At 40.6% G+C, this 22258-nt stretch overlaps 3 protein-coding genes and 1 non-coding gene across 4 annotated transcripts; 3 read left to right on the top strand and 1 right to left on the bottom strand.

The window, feature by feature from the left end:
* Window positions 1–1721: 1721 nt before the first annotated feature.
* LOC109168985 (uncharacterized mitochondrial protein AtMg00810-like) lies at window positions 1722–2461 on the top strand. The gene is made up of 2 exons (XM_019317865.1): window positions 1722–2352; window positions 2448–2461. Exons 1-2 carry the CDS (start codon window positions 1722–1724, stop codon window positions 2459–2461), a joined length of 645 nt encoding a protein of 214 aa, XP_019173410.1.
* An 11267-nt stretch (window positions 2462–13728) lies between these two features.
* TRNAQ-UUG lies at window positions 13729–13800 on the top strand. Its single transcript has one exon. It is a non-coding gene; the product is annotated as a tRNA-Gln (tRNA).
* A 2949-nt stretch (window positions 13801–16749) lies between these two features.
* LOC109168957 (pentatricopeptide repeat-containing protein At5g04780) lies at window positions 16750–19014 on the bottom strand. The gene is made up of 2 exons (XM_019317833.1): window positions 18988–19014; window positions 16750–18919 (listed from the first exon to the last, which is right to left on the bottom strand). Exon 2 carries the CDS (start codon window positions 18888–18890, stop codon window positions 17013–17015), a length of 1878 nt encoding a protein of 625 aa, XP_019173378.1. The 5' UTR covers window positions 18891–18919; window positions 18988–19014; the 3' UTR covers window positions 16750–17012.
* A 2578-nt stretch (window positions 19015–21592) lies between these two features.
* On the top strand, window positions 21593–22054 carry LOC109168984 (NDR1/HIN1-like protein 12). The gene has a single exon (XM_019317864.1). The coding sequence runs from the start codon at window positions 21593–21595 to the stop codon at window positions 22052–22054; it is 462 nt and encodes a 153-aa protein (XP_019173409.1).
* Window positions 22055–22258: the final 204 nt, after the last annotated feature.

The following is a 22258-nucleotide window of genomic DNA, read 5'->3' as shown; positions in this document are numbered from 1 at the left end:
TCGTTTGGGTTATCCTAGTTTCTCTAAACTAAAACGGATGATCCCGGGTCTGTCTATTGAGTCTTTTGAATGTGAGTCGTGTCATCTTGGAAAGCAATCACATAAGTCTTTTCCAAGAAGAGTCAATAATCGGGTTGCGTCCCTCTTTGATTTAGTTCATTCAGATATATGGGGTCCTTGTCGTGTCAACTCTATTTTGGGTTTTCGTTATTTCGTAACCTTTATTGATGATTATTCTAGATGCACTTGAGTTTTCCTTATGAAAGATTGTTCTGAATTGTTTCAGATTTTTCAAACTTTTTGTTCTGAAATACAAACTCAATTTGGAAAACTCATTCGTGTTTTGCGTAGTGATAATGCTAAAGAATATCTCTCTAATCCTTTTAAGTCATATATGACATCTCGTGGTATATTGCATCAAAGGTCATGTGTTTACACACCTCAGCAGAATGGGGTGGCTGAGCGTAAGAATAGACATCTAGTAGAAATAGGTCGGACTATGTTGTTACACTCTCATGTTCACTCCCAATTCTGGGCTGATGCTATCCTTACTGCTTGTTACCCGATCTATTGCATGCCATCTTCTGCTCTTAACAATGACACCCCATATTCCATTGTGTATCCTTCTGTTGATCTTTTCCCTATTCCTCCTCATGTTTTTGGGTGTGTTTGTTTTGTTCATGACATGACTCAAGGTCGATCCAAATTATACCCTAAAGCAGTCAAGTATGTCTTTTTGGGTTATTCCCGTGTCCAAAAGGGTTATAGGTGTTATTCTCCAGCGCTCAAGCGTCACTTTGTGTCTGCAGATGTCACCTTTATTGAGTCCACACTGTTTTTACAGCCCTCATCAGGAGACGCGACCCCTATTTCTGAGGTGCTTCCCGTACCTTATCTTGAAACTCTTCCTCTTTTCCAGTCCGATGTTCCTCCAGTTCAACCGGCTGCTCCTAACCCGCCCCTTCAGGTCTATCATTGTCGTCTTCGCCCTGTAGTTCCTAAGGTTCCTGGTGACTCGCTTATGCTGTCCGATCCTCCGGCTGCGGTTCCACCACTTCCACCGCAATCTGACGCTAATCTCACTGAGGCACCTAATGCTGTTCGAAAAGGTACGCGTTCTACTCGTAACTCCCATCTTATATATAGCTTTCTGAGTTATCATCGTGTCTCTTCCCCTTACTTCGCATTCCTTTCTCACCTGTTTTCTGTGTCCATACAAATCTACTCGTGAGGCTCTCTCGGATCCAGGTTGGCGTCAAGCCATGTTAACAGAGATAGAGGCCCTCCAGTCCAGTGGCACATGGGAGTTGGTTCCTCTTCCTCCTGGTAAAACTGTTGTTGGTTATAGATGGATTTATACGGTGAAGGTGGGCCCTGATGGCGCAATTGATCGCCTTAAGGCACGACTAGTGGCAAAAGGCTATACTTAGATTTTTGGTTTGGATTATACTAATACGTTTTTCCCTATTGCTAAGATTGCTTCAGTTCGATTACTTTTGTCTTTGGCAGCCATTCATCATTGGGACTTACACTAGCTGGATATAAAGAATGCATTTCTTCATGGTGATCTTCACGAGGAGGTTTATATGGAGCAACCACTTGGGTTTGTTTCTTAGGGGGAGTCTGGTCTGGTATGTAAATTTCGCCGTTCTTTATACGGTTTAAAGCAATCTCCACGGGCTTGGTTTGAAAGGTTTAGTTCTGTGGTGTGTGAGTTTGGTATGACTAGAAGTCCGGTTAATCATTCTGTTTTCTATCGTCATTCTAATGGGAAATGCATACACCTTGTAGTATATGTGGATGCCATTATTATTACAGGGAGTGATCAAGAGGGCATATCTCAGTTGAAAGAGTATCTCTTTAGTCGGTTCCAGACCAAGGATTTGGGCAAGTTGAAATACTTTCTTGGAATTGAAGTGACTCAATCTAGCAGTGGTATTGTTATTTCTCAAATGAAGTATGCCTTGGATATTTTAGAAGAAACTGACATGTTGGACAGTAGACCGGTTGATAATTCAATGGATCCGAATGTTAAACTCCTACCAGGACATGGGGAGTCATTGCCTGACCGAGAGCAATATAGGAGATTAATTGGAAAGCTGAATTATCTCACGATCACACGACCGGATATCTCTAACGCAGTTAGTGTGTTGAGTCAGTTTCTTGAGACTCCATGTGATTTTCATTGGGATGCTGCTGTTTGTGTTCTAAGTTATATCAAGAGAGCACCAGGACAAGGCTTATTATATGGAGATAGAGGACATTCACAAGTTGTTGGGTATTGTGATGCAGATTGGGCTGGTTGCCCATTTAACAGACGCTCTACTTCAGGTTATTGTATTCTCATTGGAGGTAATCTCATATCTTGGAAAAGTAAGAAGCAGGATGTGGTTGCTAGGTCCAGTGCTGAAGCGGAATATCGAGCCATGGCACTTGTCATGTGTGAGCTTATGTGGCTTAAACACCTACTACAAGAATTGCAATGTGGCAATGTTGCCCAAATGACATTGATATGTGACAACCAAGCAGTTCTACACATCGCATCAAATCTTGTTTATCATGAAAGGACTAAACATATTGAGGTTGACTGCCACTTCATCAGAGAGAAGATTGTGTCAGGGTGCATTAAAACAAGCTTTGTCAATTCTGCAGATCAGTTAGCTGATATCTTGACAAAATCTCTTAGAGCTCCTAGAGTTGAATATATTTGTAACAAGCTTGGAGCATATGATCTATACTCTCCAGCTTAAGGGGGAGTGTTGAAACCCTAGGCCCGTTACAGTGGGCCCATTGGGTTATAGCTTGTCCTGTATAAATTATTGTATTATGTACAGCACTTGGATGAAAAATAGATGAAACCATTCACACTTTCACAATATATATCGCACAAGAGGGGTAAAACTCAATCTAGGGTTCCTTTTGTTGTGAGATAATCTTGTATTCATGTGTTAAATGTGGGGCCCAACATTGTCAACACACTCCTAGGGTCTGTTTGAAAACTTAGAAAATATTTTTTGGAAAATGATTTCTAAAAAATGAATCGTTTTCTATAAAATATTTTAATTTTCTAGTATTTGGTTGAATGTTAGAAAACTATCTTTTTCTATTTGACTCGAAGTTAAGAAATTACATTTTTTCTGTTTAGTTCATTTTCCAGAAAATGAACATACTATTTGTTATAATAATAATAATAATAATAATAATAATAATAATAATAATAATAATAATAATAATAATAATATGTTGTGATGGTGGAGAGGCGGTGGTGATGGTGTGGTGGTGGTGGTGGTGGTGGTGTTGTTGATGTTGGTGTTGGTGTTGGTGTTGGTGGTGTTGGTGGTGGTGGAGGTGTTGTTGGTAGTTGTGGTGGTGGTAGTGGTGGTGGTTGTGATGGTGTTGGTAGTGGTGGTGGTAGCCGTGGTGATGGTGGTGATGTTGATGTTGTTAGTGGTGGTGATTGTTGAGCATATAGCCATTAATGTGCAATCCAACAATAAGCTTAGGCTTTTAGTTGAGATGGAGCACATGCTTCAATTTGGTATCAGAGTCATGCCAAAGGTCATGGGCACATGCTTCAATTGTGGTGTGGTGTGGTGTGGTGTGTGGTGGTGTTGGTGGTGGTGGTTGTGATTCTCCAGATCTAACATCTTCTGGGTTTCCTAGTGGGAAACTTATGGAGAACCAGTCTCGTCGACTGGTTTCACTTCAGAAATCAGTCTGCCAGACTAGTTACCGAACCAGTCTGGGCAGAGTGGTTTTCAAACTGAATCAATTTGGCTAATTGGTTTCTTAAACTTTTTGCAATATCATTGAATTTTGTTTGTGAATTTTTTCCCTATTTTGTTTGTGAATTGTTTAAAAAAGCTTGAGTTGAATTCTTTGTTTGATTGGTGTGGAATGGAAACTGAAAAATAGTTAAAGAAATTGGGGTAGGTGTATTGACAAGAAACAAAATCCTTTATATAATAAAGCTATATGGTTTGGGAAATAATTAATATTACAATTAATGCCACAACATCCTTTATTATATATATAAAAAAACACAATATTTAAAAAATAAAATAGCTATATATTATATAATCATATAAAAAATATACTTTTGGTTTCAAAAAAATATAAAAAATATACTTTTGAAAAATAAAATAGCTATATATTATATAATCATATAAAAAATGTGTTCAATTAGAGTTTAAATTTACATATACAAAATTTGAAATTTGCTTTCCAAATGTAATTATCTTAGTTATTATTCGTATTGTAAAAATTATAATATAGATGAAATACAATTAAAAATAAATCAATGTAATTATATAAATTCTCTCTATAAGTTTATTTGAATATGCACATAATTAGACATCATTTATTATAAAAGAATAAAAAAAAAAGCACAACATTTAAAAAATAAAATAGCTAAATATTATATAATCATATAAAAAATATACTTTTGGTTTCAAAAAAAATATAAAAAATATACTTTTTAAAAATAAAATAGCTATATATTATATAATCATATAAAAAATGTGTTCAATTAGAGTTCAAATTTACACATACAAAATTTGAAATTTGCTTTCCAAATGTAATTATCTTAGTTATTATTCGTATTGTGAAAATTATAATATAGATGAAATACAATTAAAAATAAATCAATGTAATTATGTAAATTCTCTCTATAAGTTTATTTGAATATGCACATAATTAGAGATTATATTAATCATACGAAATTATAATTTTAATATTAATTTTAATTTTAATTTTAATTGTGATTTTGTATTCTATAAAAGTAATAAATACTTGACCAATGGAAGCTCAAAAATATTATTATATTAAATAATTTAAAATATTTTAGTTTTTCTATTTTTATTTATATTTATAATAACATAATTTTTCCCTTGCATCGCGCGGGTGAATTACTAGTTGAATAAAGAAATGCTTGTGAAAAATGAGAAAAAATTGGAAAAACGATTGTACAAGGGAAATTTGTATGGTTAATGCTTGTGATTACAACTTTACTAGGTAAAATTTTCTTGCAATTGTTCTAACTTTCCTTGGTAAAATTTGTTTACTGTGTAGACAATTGAATGTTATGTTATATTTTCAATTGAATGTTAAACAATTATTTATTGTGCAGTTTTAGTGGGTAAAAATTTACTGGTAATGTTTGTTTTTGAGTTCAATATATGTTATATTTCCATCACAATAATCCAATCAAATAGAAAAAATGGTAAAATAATTGTAAGTTGTATTTGAACTCAACAGAATGGCAAAATGACTGTAAAATATCATATTAGTGAAATGTTGAAAGCACCATATTATGTTTATCCTTGCACTAGCATCTAGTTTTCTATAATGCTTCAAGATTTTTTAAAAGTTGAACTTCATGGGTGGCTTAGCAATTTTCTAAAAATACATTTTAAGCATCATTCCTTTATGAGTTGTACTCTAATTGGTATGGACATGCCTTGCACAATTCACGTGTTCAATTCCATGAAACAAATCTTGAATGCAATATGCAATATAAAGTATTCTAGTAAGTAGTATGCAAAATTTCAGAATGCATAATGCAGTATGTATTTCAGTAAACAGTATCATGCTTGATGAGTGTTGTATCATGCTTTCTTAATATCACAACTGAGTCCTTAAAAGCTTTGACTTACTATTACAAATCTGCAATATGATATAAACTTGAATAGAAGAACCATTTGACTATGTTGTCATATTTTTTTTAAAATTTATTTTTATTTGTATAGATGGATAGAAATCATGTGCATGCAACTGTTATTGGGTGCAGCAAGTGCTATCCTAGCTATTGGAGTTCTTCCATTGCAACTGATGGTTTTTGGGTTTTCGGGCCCAAGGAGGTCCAACACAACCTTTAGCTGGAGGATACACCTTTCAATAAAAAGCTTGCTAAAAATAATATGAGCTCGATGATTTTGACGTGGAAACCGAAAGGAAAACCACGGGCCTTTTTGGGCGGTGCCAAGCCTAACTCCACTATGTATTTTGTAGGTGTCTTTGTAAATGCTTGTAGGGCTATTCTCTACACAAAGTGTTGTGTTTCTAATAATATAGCAATAATAATAGAAAGAAGAGTGATGGAATGGTGTGGAAGAGTCCTTCCATGTGTATGGATGAGTGGTGGAGCCTTCTTGGTATATTGTGGAATGAGGCCTTCGTGGGAGAGTAGTCGTAGGAGAGTGATAGTAGTCTTCAAGTGTGTAGGAAGAGTGCTTGGGAGAGTCCTCCCATGTGTGTATGAGTGAGTGGCCCCTTTCTTCTTGTCTTCCCCTCCTTTTTATAGCTAGCCCATCCCAAAAGTGTCTGTTGGACATTTAGTAGGGTAGTGATGGGTGATAATTAGGGGTTATGGATAATAATAATAATGGGGTAATAAGATGGGGTAATAAGTGGGAGGTTAGGAATGGTGGGGTAGTAAATAGGACTTTAAGGGTAGATAATTAGGAATTTAATAGGGGCTAACGGCTAGTTTTAGGCCGACCCTCTACCCGTGCCGATCCCACACTCGCGCCGACTCCCGGGTCGAGCCGACTCCTCGGCTTGGCCCGTATCTCTTTTGGGCTTACTCCATTTTCCTCTTGGGCTTTGCTTCTTCTTCTTGGGCTTGATCTCTTTTCTTCTTGGGCCCCGAGCCCACGGGGTTCACACCCCATCAACTAGTCCCTCACTTTTCTATGTCTCGCGCTTAGCAGGGCATGGAAAAGTATACTGTCTTGCCTCAAAATTTCCTTTATTAGCCCCCTCGATTTTTGCCGACTCTTTATTCAACATTCTACACGACTCCATCCTCATGACTTCTCTTTGTTTGCCGTATGACCGACTGCTTCAGCGGATGTGACCTTCTGGCTCTGAGCCCCTTTTTCTCCGGCTGTAACTTTTTCTTTCTTTAATAAACTTCTAAGGGTTCGGACCCTCAATTCCTTCTTTATTCGCCGAGTCCCTCAGTCGAGGCGACTCTTCGGTGGTAGCTTCTTTTTCCTCTAAGAAATGCCTAGGGTCGGAACCCTTGTCTCTTGTCTCTTTTCTTTAGAAACGTCTAAGAGTCGGAACCCTTGTTTCTTTTCTCTTTTCTTCTAGAAACGTCTAAGGGTCGGAACCCTTGTTTCTTTTCTCTTTCCTCGCCGAGTCCCTCAGTCGAGGCGACCCCTGTAGGATTTTCCTCGGAAACGTCTAAGGGTCAGCGCCCTTGTTTCCTATCTTTTCTCGCCGAGTCCCTCAGTCGAGGCGACCCTTTAGGCTTTTCCTTTTCTCAGAAACAGTTTAGGGTCAGTGCCCCATTGTTTCTTTATATACTCGCCAAGTCCCTCAGTCGAGGCGACTCCTTTTGGCTTTTTCTCGGAAACGACTAAGGGTCTGGGCCCTTGTTCCCTATCTTTTCTCGCCGAGTCCCTCAGTCGAGGCGACCCTTTAGGCTTTTTCTTTTCTCAGAAACAGTTTAGGGTCAGTGCCCCATTGTTTCTTTATATACTCGCCGAGTCCCTCAGTCGAGGCGACTCCTTTTGGCTTTTTCTCGGAAACGACTAAGAGTCTGGGCCCTTGTTCCCTATCTTTTCTCGCCGAGTCCCTCAGTCGAGGCGACCCTTTAGGCTTTTTCTTTTCTCAGAAACAGTTTAGGGTCAGTGCCCCATTGTTTCTTTTTCTTTTTCTCTCGCCGAGTCCCTGCTCGAGGCGAGTCCTGGCTATGATTCTTCTTTTCTTAGTAAACTTCTTGGACTCTTGGTTCTTCTACTAACTCGAGTGACTCTCGGTTGTAGCTTTACTTCTTCTTCCTTTCATATAGCCCTTTGTAGATGAGGAATTCTCCGAGCAATATTTTGGAATGTATATGCATTTTCTGCCACTAAATTTCCATTGCCGAGTCGTGCTCCCAAATTGCATGTCACATATGTACCCCTTCTATTTTTATTATTTTCACTGGCTTTGGAGAGATCATTGGTACTGTTTGTGTGTTTGCAATTTTCCCCCTTCTTCATCTTCTATCTGTATGACTAGGTGGGTCAACCACCCAAGGTCCGGGCGCTTGGTGGTTGACCTTGAATCTAGGTGGGCGGACAATCCGATGTCCGACACGGAGTGGTCGGCCCAGCGCGAATGGGCGGACCTACTCGGTCAGACTCTAGGAGTCGGCCTTGAAGCTAATTTGGCGGACAATCCAATGTCCGACACGGAGCGGTCGGCCCAGCGCGAATGGGCGGACCTACTCGGTCAGACTCTAGGAGTCGGCCTTGAAGCTGATTGGGCGGACAATCCAATGTCCGACACGGAGCGGTCGGCCCAGCGCGAATGGGCGGACCTACTCGGTCAGACTCTTGGAGTCGGCCTTGGAGTTGATGGGGCGGACACTCCAATGTCCGACACGGAGTGATCGGCCCAGCGCGAATGGGCGGACCTACTCGGTCAGACTCTTGGAGTCGGCCTTGGAGCTGATTGGGCGGACAATCCAATGTCCGACACGGAGCGGTCGGCCCAGCGCGAATGGGCGGGGCGGACCTACTCGGTCAGACTCTTGGAGTCGGCCTTGGAAGCGCTCTAGTATGTCCCTCCGAGCTGCAAGAATTCAAAGCCATGTTTTTATGAGAAAAAAGAATAATGTTAGGGCAAGAGGAGTCGAGCCCTAGCCTCCTTATTTTCTTCCATGGCTTTTACCAATCCTACACAATTGAATTTTTGAATCTCCATAGCATTGAATTTAACGTATGTCAAGATTTCGCGTCTAAGACAGCCACGAGCAAGCTACGAAATGTGTCAACTCGTTCATCAAATAACTCCGGTCTTTGAAATCATCATCCTCGATGTCAATTAGTGTTGAAGGAGTCAGAATCATCACATCATCGTATTGGTCCTTTTGTTGGTCACTTTCTTGCCGGCATTTTTAGGATTGATCACCGTTTAGAGCTCATTGTACAGATGATCGTTGTCTTGGCATTGTCTCCAAATGTAACATCGGCGAGAACATCTTCCATAATCCCTTGCCATTCATGCCCCATATCCTCCATATTTGAGCATCTAAATCTTCCTTTGTAGCCCAAGTTGTTGGTTTCTTCTGCTCATCGCCAGTTCCCGAACATAATTGTGGTAAGACTCGGGGCCTAACATATTTTAAAACAACCGGCGACTGAGATCTCTGCATGGTAGACGGTGTCTTGGTGCCCACTTGACCGCTATTTGATTGACTTTGAAAAAGCGCTCGATGGATCGATCCTATTTTTCAAAATGTCATTGGCACGACCAACGAATTCATTATCCTCCGAGTGCGCATGAGGAGCAATTTTCTGATGTAAAAATGCTCGACTCCGATCCGGCGACCGACCTCATGATGGCCGATTTGACAACTTCGTTGGGTATTGCTGCTTGCTTACTATATAGACATATACTTTGGTTTCCATCATGCCTCCGCTTTCAAATTTTCTTGCAAAGCTCCGAGAATCGCCGGAGATGGACTCGACGGACTTGGCGGGTCAACCATGAGCGCTAGAATAACCGGGAACGCTTTCATTCTTAGGCGAGAGATGATGGTGTCCTTGTCGACAAGCATTATGAGCGACAGGGTCGTCAATCGATTTCACGGATTCAGACACGGCTGTTCTCCGATCGCCCTCACAGAATTTGGGGCTGACTTAGGCGAGAGATGATGGTGTCCGACCCCTCGACTACCGACTCCAACTCAAGCTCTATCACCAACTCCATTTACTCCCACTCCGATTCCGCGACAGGCCACATGGTGGCCGAGTCCCTCAGTCTTGCTAAAGATTTGATGAACGAGAGATGAGAGATCAGAGTGAACTATCGCCGACACGTTTTCTTCTTGCTGTTCCTTTTCTGACTATCCTCTCGCCAACGTTCTGGATGCTTAACCGCGCGTTTCCCGATTGTCACGTACTCAGGAGCCTTAAGCCAACTACAGAAGTCAGCAAGGGGAATATCGATGCAAATGAACGGTCGGAGACTGATCGTCGCTTCTCGTGACGCGGGTGGCCGCCGGATTGCCAGTCAGATTATGGCACCGAGTCCCCCATCACCGGCTACCTACTCCGACTCCGCATCCTGCCATATGCTCGCCAACCATCTCGACCCTGCCAGACCTGAATGGGTAAAAGTGGTAAGAGTCGGCATGCTCCTTGGCCGACTGCTAATGAAGAGCTCCACGAATGCTTAATGCTTCCTTATTGATCGGACACTGTAAGTTGGGAGCTTTAATTGCCATAGATGCTGATTCCGACTCCACTGACTGTCGACTGTTTCCTTGCTGACTGCTGACTTTTTTTTTTTTTTTTTTTTTTATATATATTTTACCGACTGCATGCTTGGCGCTGAATATACTTCCGCATGGCAAGGTAATGATCTCACGATCAAGAATTAACTGGCGGACGCTCTTGGATTGAACCGACATAGTGGTTGCTCCGACTACCAAAGGGTGGCGGTACGTCTTGCCTTTCTCCTTTTGCGTCTTGGCTTTTGTTTTTCCACGTGCCTACTGGAGGCGGTGTAATTTATGATCGCCAGTGGTACTTCGATTGCTAGTGTTTGTACAATGCATATACGGAGGTTTCCAAAACACAAATTGCCTTGATATGACTGAAACGTTCCAATTCACAAGTTTCCAGGAGTCTGACTTCCATATCTTGCTCTTCTATATCGTGATATGGTGCCAATTTTTGTATTTAATTGACACGTATATGCTGAAGCCTTCTATGTACACATGATTTGATGCTGTGGGTTTCTAATTATCCTCATCCTTACCAAGATCACCAAACTAACTTTCATGTACTCACTAATAATTAATCATACGAAAAATATGTTTACGAATGATGACGTATAAATGAATATTATTCATCAAAGACGCAATTATTCATCATTCCTTACCCACTCGCCAGTTTCACTAAGTCCGTAGTCGGCAGGGGATAAATTCCTTATTTAGCGTCACTCGTCCATTTACCTGTTACTTCTTTGTTGGCCGTATTTTTACGGTCGACTCCTTGACTCTCTTGGCCAAGTCCCTCGGTATCACGGACAGACCATTCTTTGCCAACAGCTTTGAGTACTTTAATTTAAATATCTAATTTAAGGGTTACCTCTTGTAGACCTCGACACGCAATTCTCATCTAGTCCTCTTCTTGGTCCACGGTTCTCCGTGAACCTTCTCAATCTTCCGTCCGTAGTGACCGGACGCTCTCCGAAATTGCTCAGAAAAAGAGGTAACGCGACCTTTTGTCACGATCCCCACAGACGGCGCCAGTGATGGTTTTTAGGTTTTCGGGCCCAAGGAGGTCCAACACAACCTTTAGCTGGAGGATACACCTTTCAATAAAAAACTTGCTAAAAATAATATAAGCTCGATGATTTTGACGTGGAAACCGAAAGGAAAACCAAGGGCCTTTTTTGGCGGTGCCAAGCCTAACTCCACTATGTATTTTGTAGGTGTCTTTGTACATACTTGTAGGGCTATTCTCTACACAAAGTGTTGTGTTTCTAATAATATAAGAATAATAATAGAAAGAAGAGTGATGGAATGGTGTGGAAGAGTCCTTCCATGTGTATGGATGAGTGGTGGAGCCTTCTTGGTATATTGTGGAATGAGGCCTTCTTGGGAGAGTAGTCGTAGGAGAGTGATAGTAGTCTTCAAGTGTGTAGGAAGAGTGCTTGGGAGAGTCCTCCCATGTGTGTATGAGTGAGTGGCCCCTTTCTTCTTGTCTTCCCCTCCTTTTTATAGCTAGCCCATCCCAAAAGTGTCCGTTGGACATTTAGTAGGGTAGTGATGGGTGATAATTAGGGGGTTATGGATAATAATAATAATGGGGTAATAAGATGGGGTAATAAGTGTGAGGTTAGGAATGTTGCGGTAGTAAATAGGACTTTAAGGGTAGATAATTAGGAATTTAATAGGGGCTAACGGCTAGTTTTAGGCCGACCCTCTACCCCTGCCGATCCCACACTCGCGCCGACTCCTCGGCTTGGCCCGTATCTCTTTTGGGCTTACTCCATTTTCCTCTTGGGCTTTGCTTCTTCTTCTTGGGCTTGATCTCTTTTCTTCTTGGGCCCCGAGCCCACGGGGTTCACACCCCATCAACTAGTCCATCACTTTTTACACGGTGCGTCCAAATAGATTTAAAATTGCAGAAGGTATAAAATAAATACAGTTATCACTTTTTACACGGTGTTGTTCCTTATTATACTGTATAAGAATTGCATATAAGTAATCAAATTGTGTAAACTTGTAGGGAAATATTATCTTGGCGATGCTATATATAGCATACGGAATGGAATACTTACTCCATACCGTGGTGTTAGATACCATTTGAAAGAGTTTAGTGCTCATCGTTCCAAGAATAAGAAAGAACTTTTCAATCTTCGTCATTCGTCCTTACGTACATCTATTGAGAGAGTTTTTGAAATTTTGAAGAAACGGTTCCGTGTGTTAGATGTTGAACCTTTTTGCGATTACCAGACACAAGTGGATATAGTTTTAGCTTGTTGTATAATTCATAATCATATTATGGGGGCAGAAGTGTCAAATAGGCCCATCTACTACTGTGAAGTGCTCAATTCCCACCACGAACTCAATTATAGCCTAATCAGCCACATTTACCAGCTAAATTTGTTTGATTTGTTTTTTTTTTTTTTTTTTGTTTTTGTTTTTTTTTTTTTTTTTGCAGGTTGCTAACAGGTTGCCTATTCAATTATTAAAAATTAAAAAAATTAAAAAAATTAAAAAAAAAATTAAAAAGAATTTCAGCCACCGGCTGTCCTCGCCGGTTTTTTGTACAAAACAAGTTTTTAGGTTTTCGGTGTGTTAAATATGGTATCAAACGAACTCCAATTGGTACCAAATTTAACATGTGGACATTCCAACCCTGGTAGAAGACTTCCATAAGTTTTGAGCCAATTCTTAAAAGGTCGTCGTTTTTCGTACAAAACAAGTCTTTAGGTTTTTGGGGTATTAAATATGCTATCAAATGAACTCCGATTGGTACCAAATTTGAGCTGTGGACATTCCAATCCTGGTAGAAGACTTCCACAAGTTTTGAGCCAATTCTAAAAAGGTCGCATTTTTTTTTATAAAAAAACAAGTCTTTAGTGGCTGGAAATTTTTTTTTTAATTATTTTTATTTTATTTTTTAATAATTAAATAGGAAACCTGTTAGTAATTTGAAAAAAAAAGTCAATCGAACAAATTTAGCTGGTAAATATGGCTGATTAGACTTTAATTGAGTTCGTGGTGGGAATTGAGCACTTCGCAGTAGTAGATGAGCCTATTTGACACTTCTGCCTATTATGGGAGTTGATCCTAATGATGAATTTAATCAAGCAATAGTTGATGTTGATGACGATAACTTGTTTCCCTTATCTCATACCCAAAGTGAAGAGAGACAAAAAGTTAGACAGTGGAATGCAAAGAGGGATGTGATTGCAGAACAAATGTGGAATGACTTTATTCTTAGGAATTAATGTCTAGTTTCTTGTAATTTGGGGATTTTGTTAATCAATCAGGAACTTTTGATAAATACACCCCCTTTGAAAAATTAATGTCCCCCCAAGTAGAAGACTGGTTTCTCCTCCAAAAACAACTTTAGGACCATTTATTTCTTTGAAGTTGCTCAGGTTAGATTTGTCTCCAGTCATGTGTCTTGAACAACCACTATCCACGTACCATATAATCCTATTTCCCTTTTGAAAGTAATTTATTAGTTAATAACAAGACAATAGACAAGTGGTTTTATGGTGTAGTGGTTAGCACTTTGGACTTTGAATCCAGCAATTTGGGTTCAATTCCCGGTAAGACTTTCTATTTTGTTTATGTCTATTGTGAGTGGTCGGGATCCAATCTTTGGTCGGGATCCAATCTTTACTTCTGGTTTCAATTGATGGGTTTGTTGGGGACCATCTTCGTAAATGGGTGGACGCACTTGCGTGGTAGGGGTCTTCCTCTCATACGAGCGGAAGGTGGAGGCAGGGATCTTCTACCATCTTCGTAAATGGGTGGACGCACTTGCGTGGTAGGGGTCCTCTTCTCATACGAGCGGAAGGTGGAGGCAGGGATCCTCATGGGTTTGTTGGGGACCATCTTCGTAAATGGGTGGACTCACTTGCGTGGTAGGGGTCCTCCTCTCATACGAGCGGAAGGTGGAGGCAGGGTCGTAAATGGGTGGACACGGCTCATGGGTTTGTTGGGGACCATCTTCGTAAATGGGTGGACGCACTTGCGTGGTAGGGGTCCTCCTCTCATACGAGCGGAAGGTGGAGGCAGGGTCGTAAATGGGTGGACGCGGTAGGGGTCCTCCTCTCATACGAGCGGAAGGTGGAGGCAGGGTCGTAAATGGGTGGACGCGGTAGGGTCCTCCTCTCATACGAGCGGAAGGTGGAGGCAGGGTCGTAAATGGGTGGACGCACTTGCGTGGTAGCGGTTTTTGGGGACCATCTTCGTAAATGGGTGGACGCACTTGCGTGGTAGGGGTCCTCCTCTCATACGAGCGGAAGGTGGAGGCAGGGTCGTATATGGGTGGACGCACTTGCGTGGTAGTGGTCCTCCTCTCATACAAGCGAAAGGTGGAGGCAGGGATCCTCCTCTCATACAAGCGGTGATGGGTTTGTTGGGTGGACGCACTTGCATGGTAGGGGTCCTCCTCTCATACGAGCGGAAGGTGGAGGCAGGGATCCTCCTCTCATACGAGCGGTGATGGGTTTGTTGGGGACCATCTTCGTAAATGGGTGGACACACGTGGGTTTGTTGGGGACAATGTACTTCTGGTTATCTTCGTAAATGGGTGGACGCACGTGGGCACGTGGGTTTGTTGGGGACAATGTACTTCTGGTTTCAACTAATGGGTTTGTTGGGGACCATCTTCGTAAATGGGTGGCAGGATCCTCCTCTCGCACTTGCGAGGGATCCCGCAATCTCGTATGGAGCAAACCTACCCCACCGCACTTGCGTGGTAGGGATCCCGCAATCTCGTATGGAGCAAACCTACCCCACCGAAAACACCGAGATATATCCTATGAGTATGGGTTCGTCTTCAGCCATACTGCCAAAACTCATTGACCATGCGATGCACTCACAAACTCTCACATTAGTATAATGGGCCTATAATTGGCCTGTTGCCTCCCACTGTAAAGGGGCATTTTGAACTGCGTCCTGCCACCATTCTTGGCACTCGTATAAATAGAGGGAATACGGATTTATTAGTGCAATCGGAAGGCTTGCTGGAAGAAGATGCTACTTGGGAAAGTTTAGATGATTTTTACCAACGCTTTCCATCATTCAAGCTTGAGGACAAGCTTGATCTCCAAGACGGGAGTGATGATGCATTCGTGGGTCAACAATACTACCGCAAAAGGCGCAAATCTCACAGATCAGCAATGCCCTCGATTTAAGCAGTCTGATTTATTCTCTTTACTTCTTTTTTTTTTTAATCTCAATCAATATTATTTAGAATCTCTTTATAGTTGGTAATTATCTTTCCTTCCTTAGTTAATTATGTTGGTAGTCCTTAAATATGACAACAATATGTGATTGAAAGACAAGTTGGAATTTGAATAAAGATCATTCAAGAAGATTTCTCTTCTTCCAACTTTCTGTCCTTATTTCTCAGAATTCTCTTTTGCCACCATAGGTAGAGATAAGTCTTCCTCTTCCTCCTCTTCAGTACTCCACATGCCCGTAACGCGAAGTCAAACCCTTGATCATATCAGGGTCTTCATAATCTCCCAATGATCCCTATCATTACATTAAACTAGGACTTTAAAGTGATCGGTCGAATCAATTCAAAGTAAAAAGTGTCAAATGTACATTGTTAAGTTAAGTGTATTTGATAATTATGGTTGTCTTAAATGACTCGTAACTATAACTATCTTTGTTGGACACAAAATTTGAAGGATCATATTTGGACCTTAGGATAAGTTGTGCCATCATTTTTACATTTTTTTGTATGTGTATATAAAATTTTCATTTTATTTCTATAACCAATGATTAATGCATGTAACATGAGTAATAGTCTCTCTCTAAATCTAAATCACATTAACCATTTAACTTTTCATTAATTAAATATGAAGAGCCAATGGCCAAGCACATTGTGCTCAGATGACACCTCTGTAGCTCCCTTTGAGGGAAGGTCACAGGATCGAACTCCTTTGGTGGAGTCTTGACTCTTTATGTTGCAATAATTTGGGAAAGTATATAATAGATAGTACTTTATAATAGAGTCAATAGTACTTAAAAAAAATATGAAGAGCCAATGACAATAAATCAGAGTGAAATACTAATATAGTAATATAAGAAATTATATTTAAAGCACTATCATAAATCATAATAAATCCTTAATTCGCTAAACATCAGACTTCCTTTTCGTCAAAATTGAACTAGTTTTCCAGTTAGAGGGATCAAAAATAATAATTTCACAAAGGACACTTGTTCAGAATCTGAAGAATTGAACACAACCTGGGTACAATCTCAAAATTGAATAAATAATTGATAAATCTCATTCATGAATTTACTACTGAAGCTCATGAATCAACCTTAACTCTCATGCACCTCTTCTTGCAGTTTCAGAGAGATGCCCCTAACAGTAACAGGCCATCTGAATCTGAATCCTTTCCCAGGCCGGGATGGCTTGAAACATTCTTGTGTTTATGGAAATCCAGTCATTTTGGAGTAGTTAGTGACTCTCAATCACCTGTTAGTAGTAATATTTTGGGAAGTTGAGATCATATATTAACCGAAGTCACAGTATATCAGGGGAAATAATTTGGTATATACATGATCGAGGAGTTAAAATTGAAATGATTTCACCTTGGTTGGCTATGGAAAACATTTCTCAATCTTGCAGTCTAAAATGGAACATATATCTGAGTTAACATGTTGCCATACCTCTTTGAGGGTGGTTTAGTGTAGAAATCTCCCAAATTTTGGTTGTAAGTTGTCCAACCATACCATTGGCTGTGAGCTTTGTTCTTCACATTCTGAGTCAGTTGCATATGCATATGAAGAGCAAGCCACCACTTCACCAAAATTCTCCACATGAGCATGATCCATCCTTAAAATGGTGAAACCGGTTATAATCTCTAACGATGATTACTCTCCCAGAGATTTCAGAAGCAAACTTCATAAAAGAATGGCAGTCCCCACATATTCTAAGGTTCTTCATAATTCTTATTGGCAACCCACTAGGCAAGCACATTAACCCAAACGTAAATGCGAGCTTTTCACTGTGGTGTCTTAGCAGTTGCTTCTTTCTGCTCTCTTCCACATCATGCAGCTCATGTTCTATCTCGCCTTTGTACCCTAGCTTCTCCATCTCCTCCACCAATTCCTCCAGCCTCGAGTAAATTTCCTCAATCCTTGGATGGCTCCTATCCCCAACCATGAATGAGTGAACCTCGTCTTTGATTTCAATCCAACTCTTTCCTATCACTTTCTTTACCTCTCTGTCTTTCAGAAGCTTCCTTGTCGATGCAACATCCCCCCATCTTTTCTTGGCAGCATAAATGTCTGACAGCAAAACATAGTTTCCAGCATTATTCGGTTCAATCTCAAACAGATGTCTAGCAGCAACTTCAGCCACCTCAACATTCCCATGGACCTTGCATGATGCCAAAATTGATCCCCAAATGGAAGCATTAGCTTCAAATGGCATTGTTTCTATTAAATCCTTAGCCTCGTCAATCAGGCCTGCTCTACCGAGCACATCAACCATGCATGAAAAATGACGGATATTTGGTACCAAACTATGTTCTTTCGCCATCATTTCGAAATACTTTTTCCCCTCTTCGACCAAACCCATGTGGCCACATGCCGATAGTACAGAAGCATAAGTCGCGTCATTTGGGGACAATCCCATCTGCTGCATTTTCTCAAATAGTATCATAGCCTCCAAGGGCCTTACATGTTTTGCAAGCCCTGTGATCATTGCATTCCATAGCACAACATTCTTCACCTCAGCACTCGAAAACACAAAGTAAGCATCTTGAATGTTTCCACATTTTGCATACAAGTCTATAAGTGCAGAAGCCACAAACACATTGGCACCAAACCCCATCTTCCATACAATGGCGTGCACTTGCTTCCCTTCTATAAAAGCGGGCAAAGTGGAGCAAGCAGAAAGAACTGAAGAAACAATGAACTGGTCATGCTCCAATCCAGACTGTTGAGCTCTGTGAAACAACAACAAAGCCTCCTCAAAGAGCTCGTTTTGTACCAAACCTGTCACCATTGTAGTCCAAGTAACCTCGTTTCTTTCAGACATGCAATTGAAAATCCGAGAAGCATCTTCAATCAAACCGCTCTTGGCATAGACATCCATCAATGCAGTACCCACATACACATTCAACTCCATGGAAACCTTGACCACAAAAGCATGCAACTGCTTACATTCAAACACAGCAAGTTTAGTGGCACACGCGCAAAGAACACCAGACACCGTAAATTCACTAAATTGTGTCCTCTCCCTTTGCATCTCCACAAAAAGCTTAAGAGCGCCTTCCCCGTTCTGATTCCGGGTATATGAGGCAATCAGGGTGTTCCAAGAAACGAGGCATCTCTCAGGCATTTCATCAAACACCTTGCGGGAGCACTCGTTGAGGCCGCACTTGCTGTACAAATTGATGAGCATGTTGGAAGTCAAAGTGTCTGTTCCGAACCCGAGCTTGATGGTCATGGCATGGCAAGATTTCCCTTCCATGGCCGCCCTTTCTCTGGCGCATTGTTGAACGATGCGGTGTAAAGTCGGCAACATGGATTCTTTCTTGCTCACCACAATAGGATCATCTTCTTCTTGAGGTCTTGAAGGTGCTTCAAGCACAGCATTTGCTAGGGAACATAGGTTTCTTCCTAGCAGACTAAAGTTAACATCAAGCGTCTTGCGTCTGAATATGGCTTCCATTGCATGGGTGCATTGAAAGCCTCGATCTCCTGCATGAAGAAGATGTTAGTCCAAATGCTTTGCGGTTCGGGTCACATTTTGAGAAAAATATCCGTACGTAATATTCTACTGTTTACTCATGAATTTCAAACTTTTGTTTTGAGATGACTATTAGGGGTGTCCACGGATAATTTTTGGTTAATTGATCGAATCAACAAAGTTTGGTTAACCGTTTTTTAACCGAATTTTTTCGGTTCAGTTAATGGTTAAAGGTTTTTTTTAAAGTTCGGTTAACAATTAATTTGGTTCAAAAGCGTCCGTTAACCGAATTTTTTAATATATATAGTGTATTAAATATTTAAATTGTAATATTTTTATAGTGTTGTTATGGTATTATTTTTGTATATTTTGTTATGAAATTTATTATGATATGTATTATTTTAATTGAATTTATTATTTTAGGTGTTATTTTTAGGATTTTAAATTTTAACTTAAAAAAGATTGGTAAATCGGTTAACCGACTGATTAACCGAGAAATATTTTGGTTCAATTAATTCGGTAACACAAACTTCGATTCGATTAACGGTTAAAGGTTTAAAAACTTTGATTAAATCGGTTTGGTTAACCGATTGAACACCCCTAGTCGACTATACGAGATATCTAATGACTTCTACATCAATGATCACAACAAGATAAAAAGTTTATAAAATTAGTTTTGATTGGTTAACTACTTAAATTGTACTTCAAAGGTCATGTGTGATTTACTTGAAGCCTCTTGAGTCTTGATTAGGGGTGTGCATTTGATTAATTGGTCGATTAAACGAATCGAATTAATCAAAACTTTCAAATTCTTTAACCCGTTAATCGAACGAAAGTTTCTATTACAGGGCGTTTGGTTGGAGAGAGGGAATTACGTGGGAAAGAAATTGCAATTCCATGGGAGATGAATTACTGGGAATAAAGTGAGAATTTAAATTCCAATGTTTGGTTTACATAAATATAATTACTAGAAATTTCAATTCCAATGTTTGGTATACATGGGAATTGAAAGGGAATAAGTAGTATAAAGTAAAAAATGTCCATGGTTGTTGTTAGGCATTAATTTTAGGTTAAAAAGGAATGAGTAATTTTGACTCATCACTATCTTTTTTTCTTCCTAAAATCACAGGGGGGGGGGGGGGGGGGGGGGGGGACATTGAATTTTAATTCCATGAAAATGAGGGAATTGTAATTCCATGGAATTGCAATTCCTTTCAACCAAATTAAGTGGGAGGGAATTTAAATTCCCTTCAACCAAATGCTCTGTTAACGATTTAATCAAATCGATTTTTTTCAGCTAATCAGTCAGTTAATCAATTAACAGAAGTTTTTAAACAAATTTTGAAATTCTTCAAATTATAAATAAAAATCACCATTACTCATACTACAAATTTTTTAAATATCTTCCATCGATATCTACCAGAAGAAACATTTAAGTACTGATACTAGAAACATCAAACATAAACATTTTAGTACCGGTCTACTACTTTACTGGCTACTGGAAACCCTCGGACTATACACGCACAAAGAATGTCTTTGGCTTGTCCTATCGAGTCGTTAGCTTGACTATCGTCTCGAGCCTTTTTATTCACTCGGCGGGGGGGGGGGGGGGGGGGGGGGGGGGGGGAGGGGAATGAGGGAATTGCAATTCCTTTCAACCAAATTAAGTGGGAAGGGAATTTAAATTCCCTTCAACCAAATGCTCTGTTAACGATTTAATCAAATCGATTTTTTTCAGCTAATCAGTCAGTTAATCAATTAACAGAAATTTTTAAACAAATTTTGAAATTCTTCAAATTATAAATAAAAATCACCATTACTCATACTACAAATTTTAAATATCTTCCATCGATATCTACCAGAAGAAACATTTAAGTACTGATACTAGAAACATCAAACATAAACATTTTAGTACCGGTCTACTACTTTACTGGCTACTGAAAACCCTCGGACTATACACGCACAAAGAATGTCTCTGGCTTGTCCTATTGAGTCGTTGACTTGACTATCGTCTCGAGCCTTTTTATTCACTCGAACTCGATTGGTTGACTTTACATATCGTCCCAAAAATGCCTCGAATGATTTTCCTTTATCATTGGCCTTGATAGCACAAGAGGTAAACCCTTCTATGCTTCATTCTTTTGCAACCTCTCGGCCTTTGTCTTTAAGTCTTCAGGTCTTCAAGTCTTCGTTTAAGACTACGAATCATTGAGAGATAACCTCTTGGGTCAGGTCTCGATTCGTTATCTTTGATTCGCCTGAGTGTTGTCATCTCGTATGACATTCTTTGAAATCCACGAGTGCTTAAAGTGATCACTCTGGTTAACGATTTGAATAATACTTCGAATGAAGATGGACTCGACCTAAGTCTAAGACAGTAAACGAATTGAGGGGTCTAAACTCCTAAGCTTCGTACCATCAAAAACAAATTGCACTTTTGGTCCTGTGACTATTAGGGTATTGACAATTTGAGTACGTGACTTCCAAAACTCCCAATTTAAACCTTTAACTATGCAATTATTAGCAGATTTGGTCCTCCCGGCCAAATTGCCGGCCAATTTTGGCCGGAAAAACATTTAATGTTTCGAATTAATTTCTGATGAGGGTAAAAACGTCATTGCGAGCGTATTTATTTGGGGGAAAACTAAAACCTCCTCCGATCCGGCGCCGCATGCACCGGCGAGATGAAGGATGATCTTCCGAAGAAGAGTTTCAATTGCTGCGGCGTTTTGCTCCTCTTCTTCTCTACCCTCTTCTGCATCTCCCTTTGCGTCGCCATGTCTGCCCAGATCTCACTCACCCAACCCCGCTTCTTCCTCCGACACGCCACACTCCACAACTTCAACCTCACCGCCGGCAACCTCCTCACCACCAACATCTCTGTCGCCCTCACCGCGCACATCCCCTACAAACACCGCGGCATCTACTACGACCGCCTCCACGTCTACGCCGTGTACCGAAACCAGAGAGTCACCCTCCCCGCTCCCCTCACTGCGTCCTACCAAGCCTACAAAGACGTGGCCGTTTGGTCGGGGTTCCTGAGCGGCAACCTCCAAGCCACCATTTCCGATGAAGAGCAGTCCAATATGGGAGCCACAACCGCCGACGAGAAACCCAGAAAATCAGAGACCAAACCCACAAAGTAAATCTCACAAACAAGCAGAAGAAGGACCCAGTCCAGAGACATCACCTTTGTAGCCACCCACGATACGGACGGGAACCACACAAAAATAGCCGGAAAAATCACAGGCCAAGGTCAGATGGTGGGAGTCATCCACGACCATCACCAACGAAGACCAAACTCCAGTCACCATTTCCAAGTAGTAATGTCCACAATGAGGGAACAAACA

This window comes from Ipomoea nil, unplaced genomic scaffold, assembly GCF_001879475.1.
Source record: "Ipomoea nil cultivar Tokyo-kokei standard unplaced genomic scaffold, Asagao_1.1 scaffold3238, whole genome shotgun sequence".
NCBI lineage: Eukaryota > Viridiplantae > Streptophyta > Magnoliopsida > Solanales > Convolvulaceae > Ipomoea > Ipomoea nil.
The sequence above is the reverse complement of the archived record's forward strand: the minus strand, read 5'-3'. Positions and strand labels throughout refer to the sequence as shown.

Excerpts from the sequence above, each read along its gene's own strand:
- LOC109168985 (XM_019317865.1), top strand. The coding sequence starts at position 1,722 with ATGACTAGAAGTCCGGTTAATCATTCTGTTTTCTATCGTCATTCTAAT.
- LOC109168957 (XM_019317833.1), bottom strand. The coding sequence starts at position 18,890 with ATGGAAGCCATATTCAGACGCAAGACGCTTGATGTTAACTTTAGTCTG.
- LOC109168984 (XM_019317864.1), top strand. The coding sequence starts at position 21,593 with ATGAAGGATGATCTTCCGAAGAAGAGTTTCAATTGCTGCGGCGTTTTG.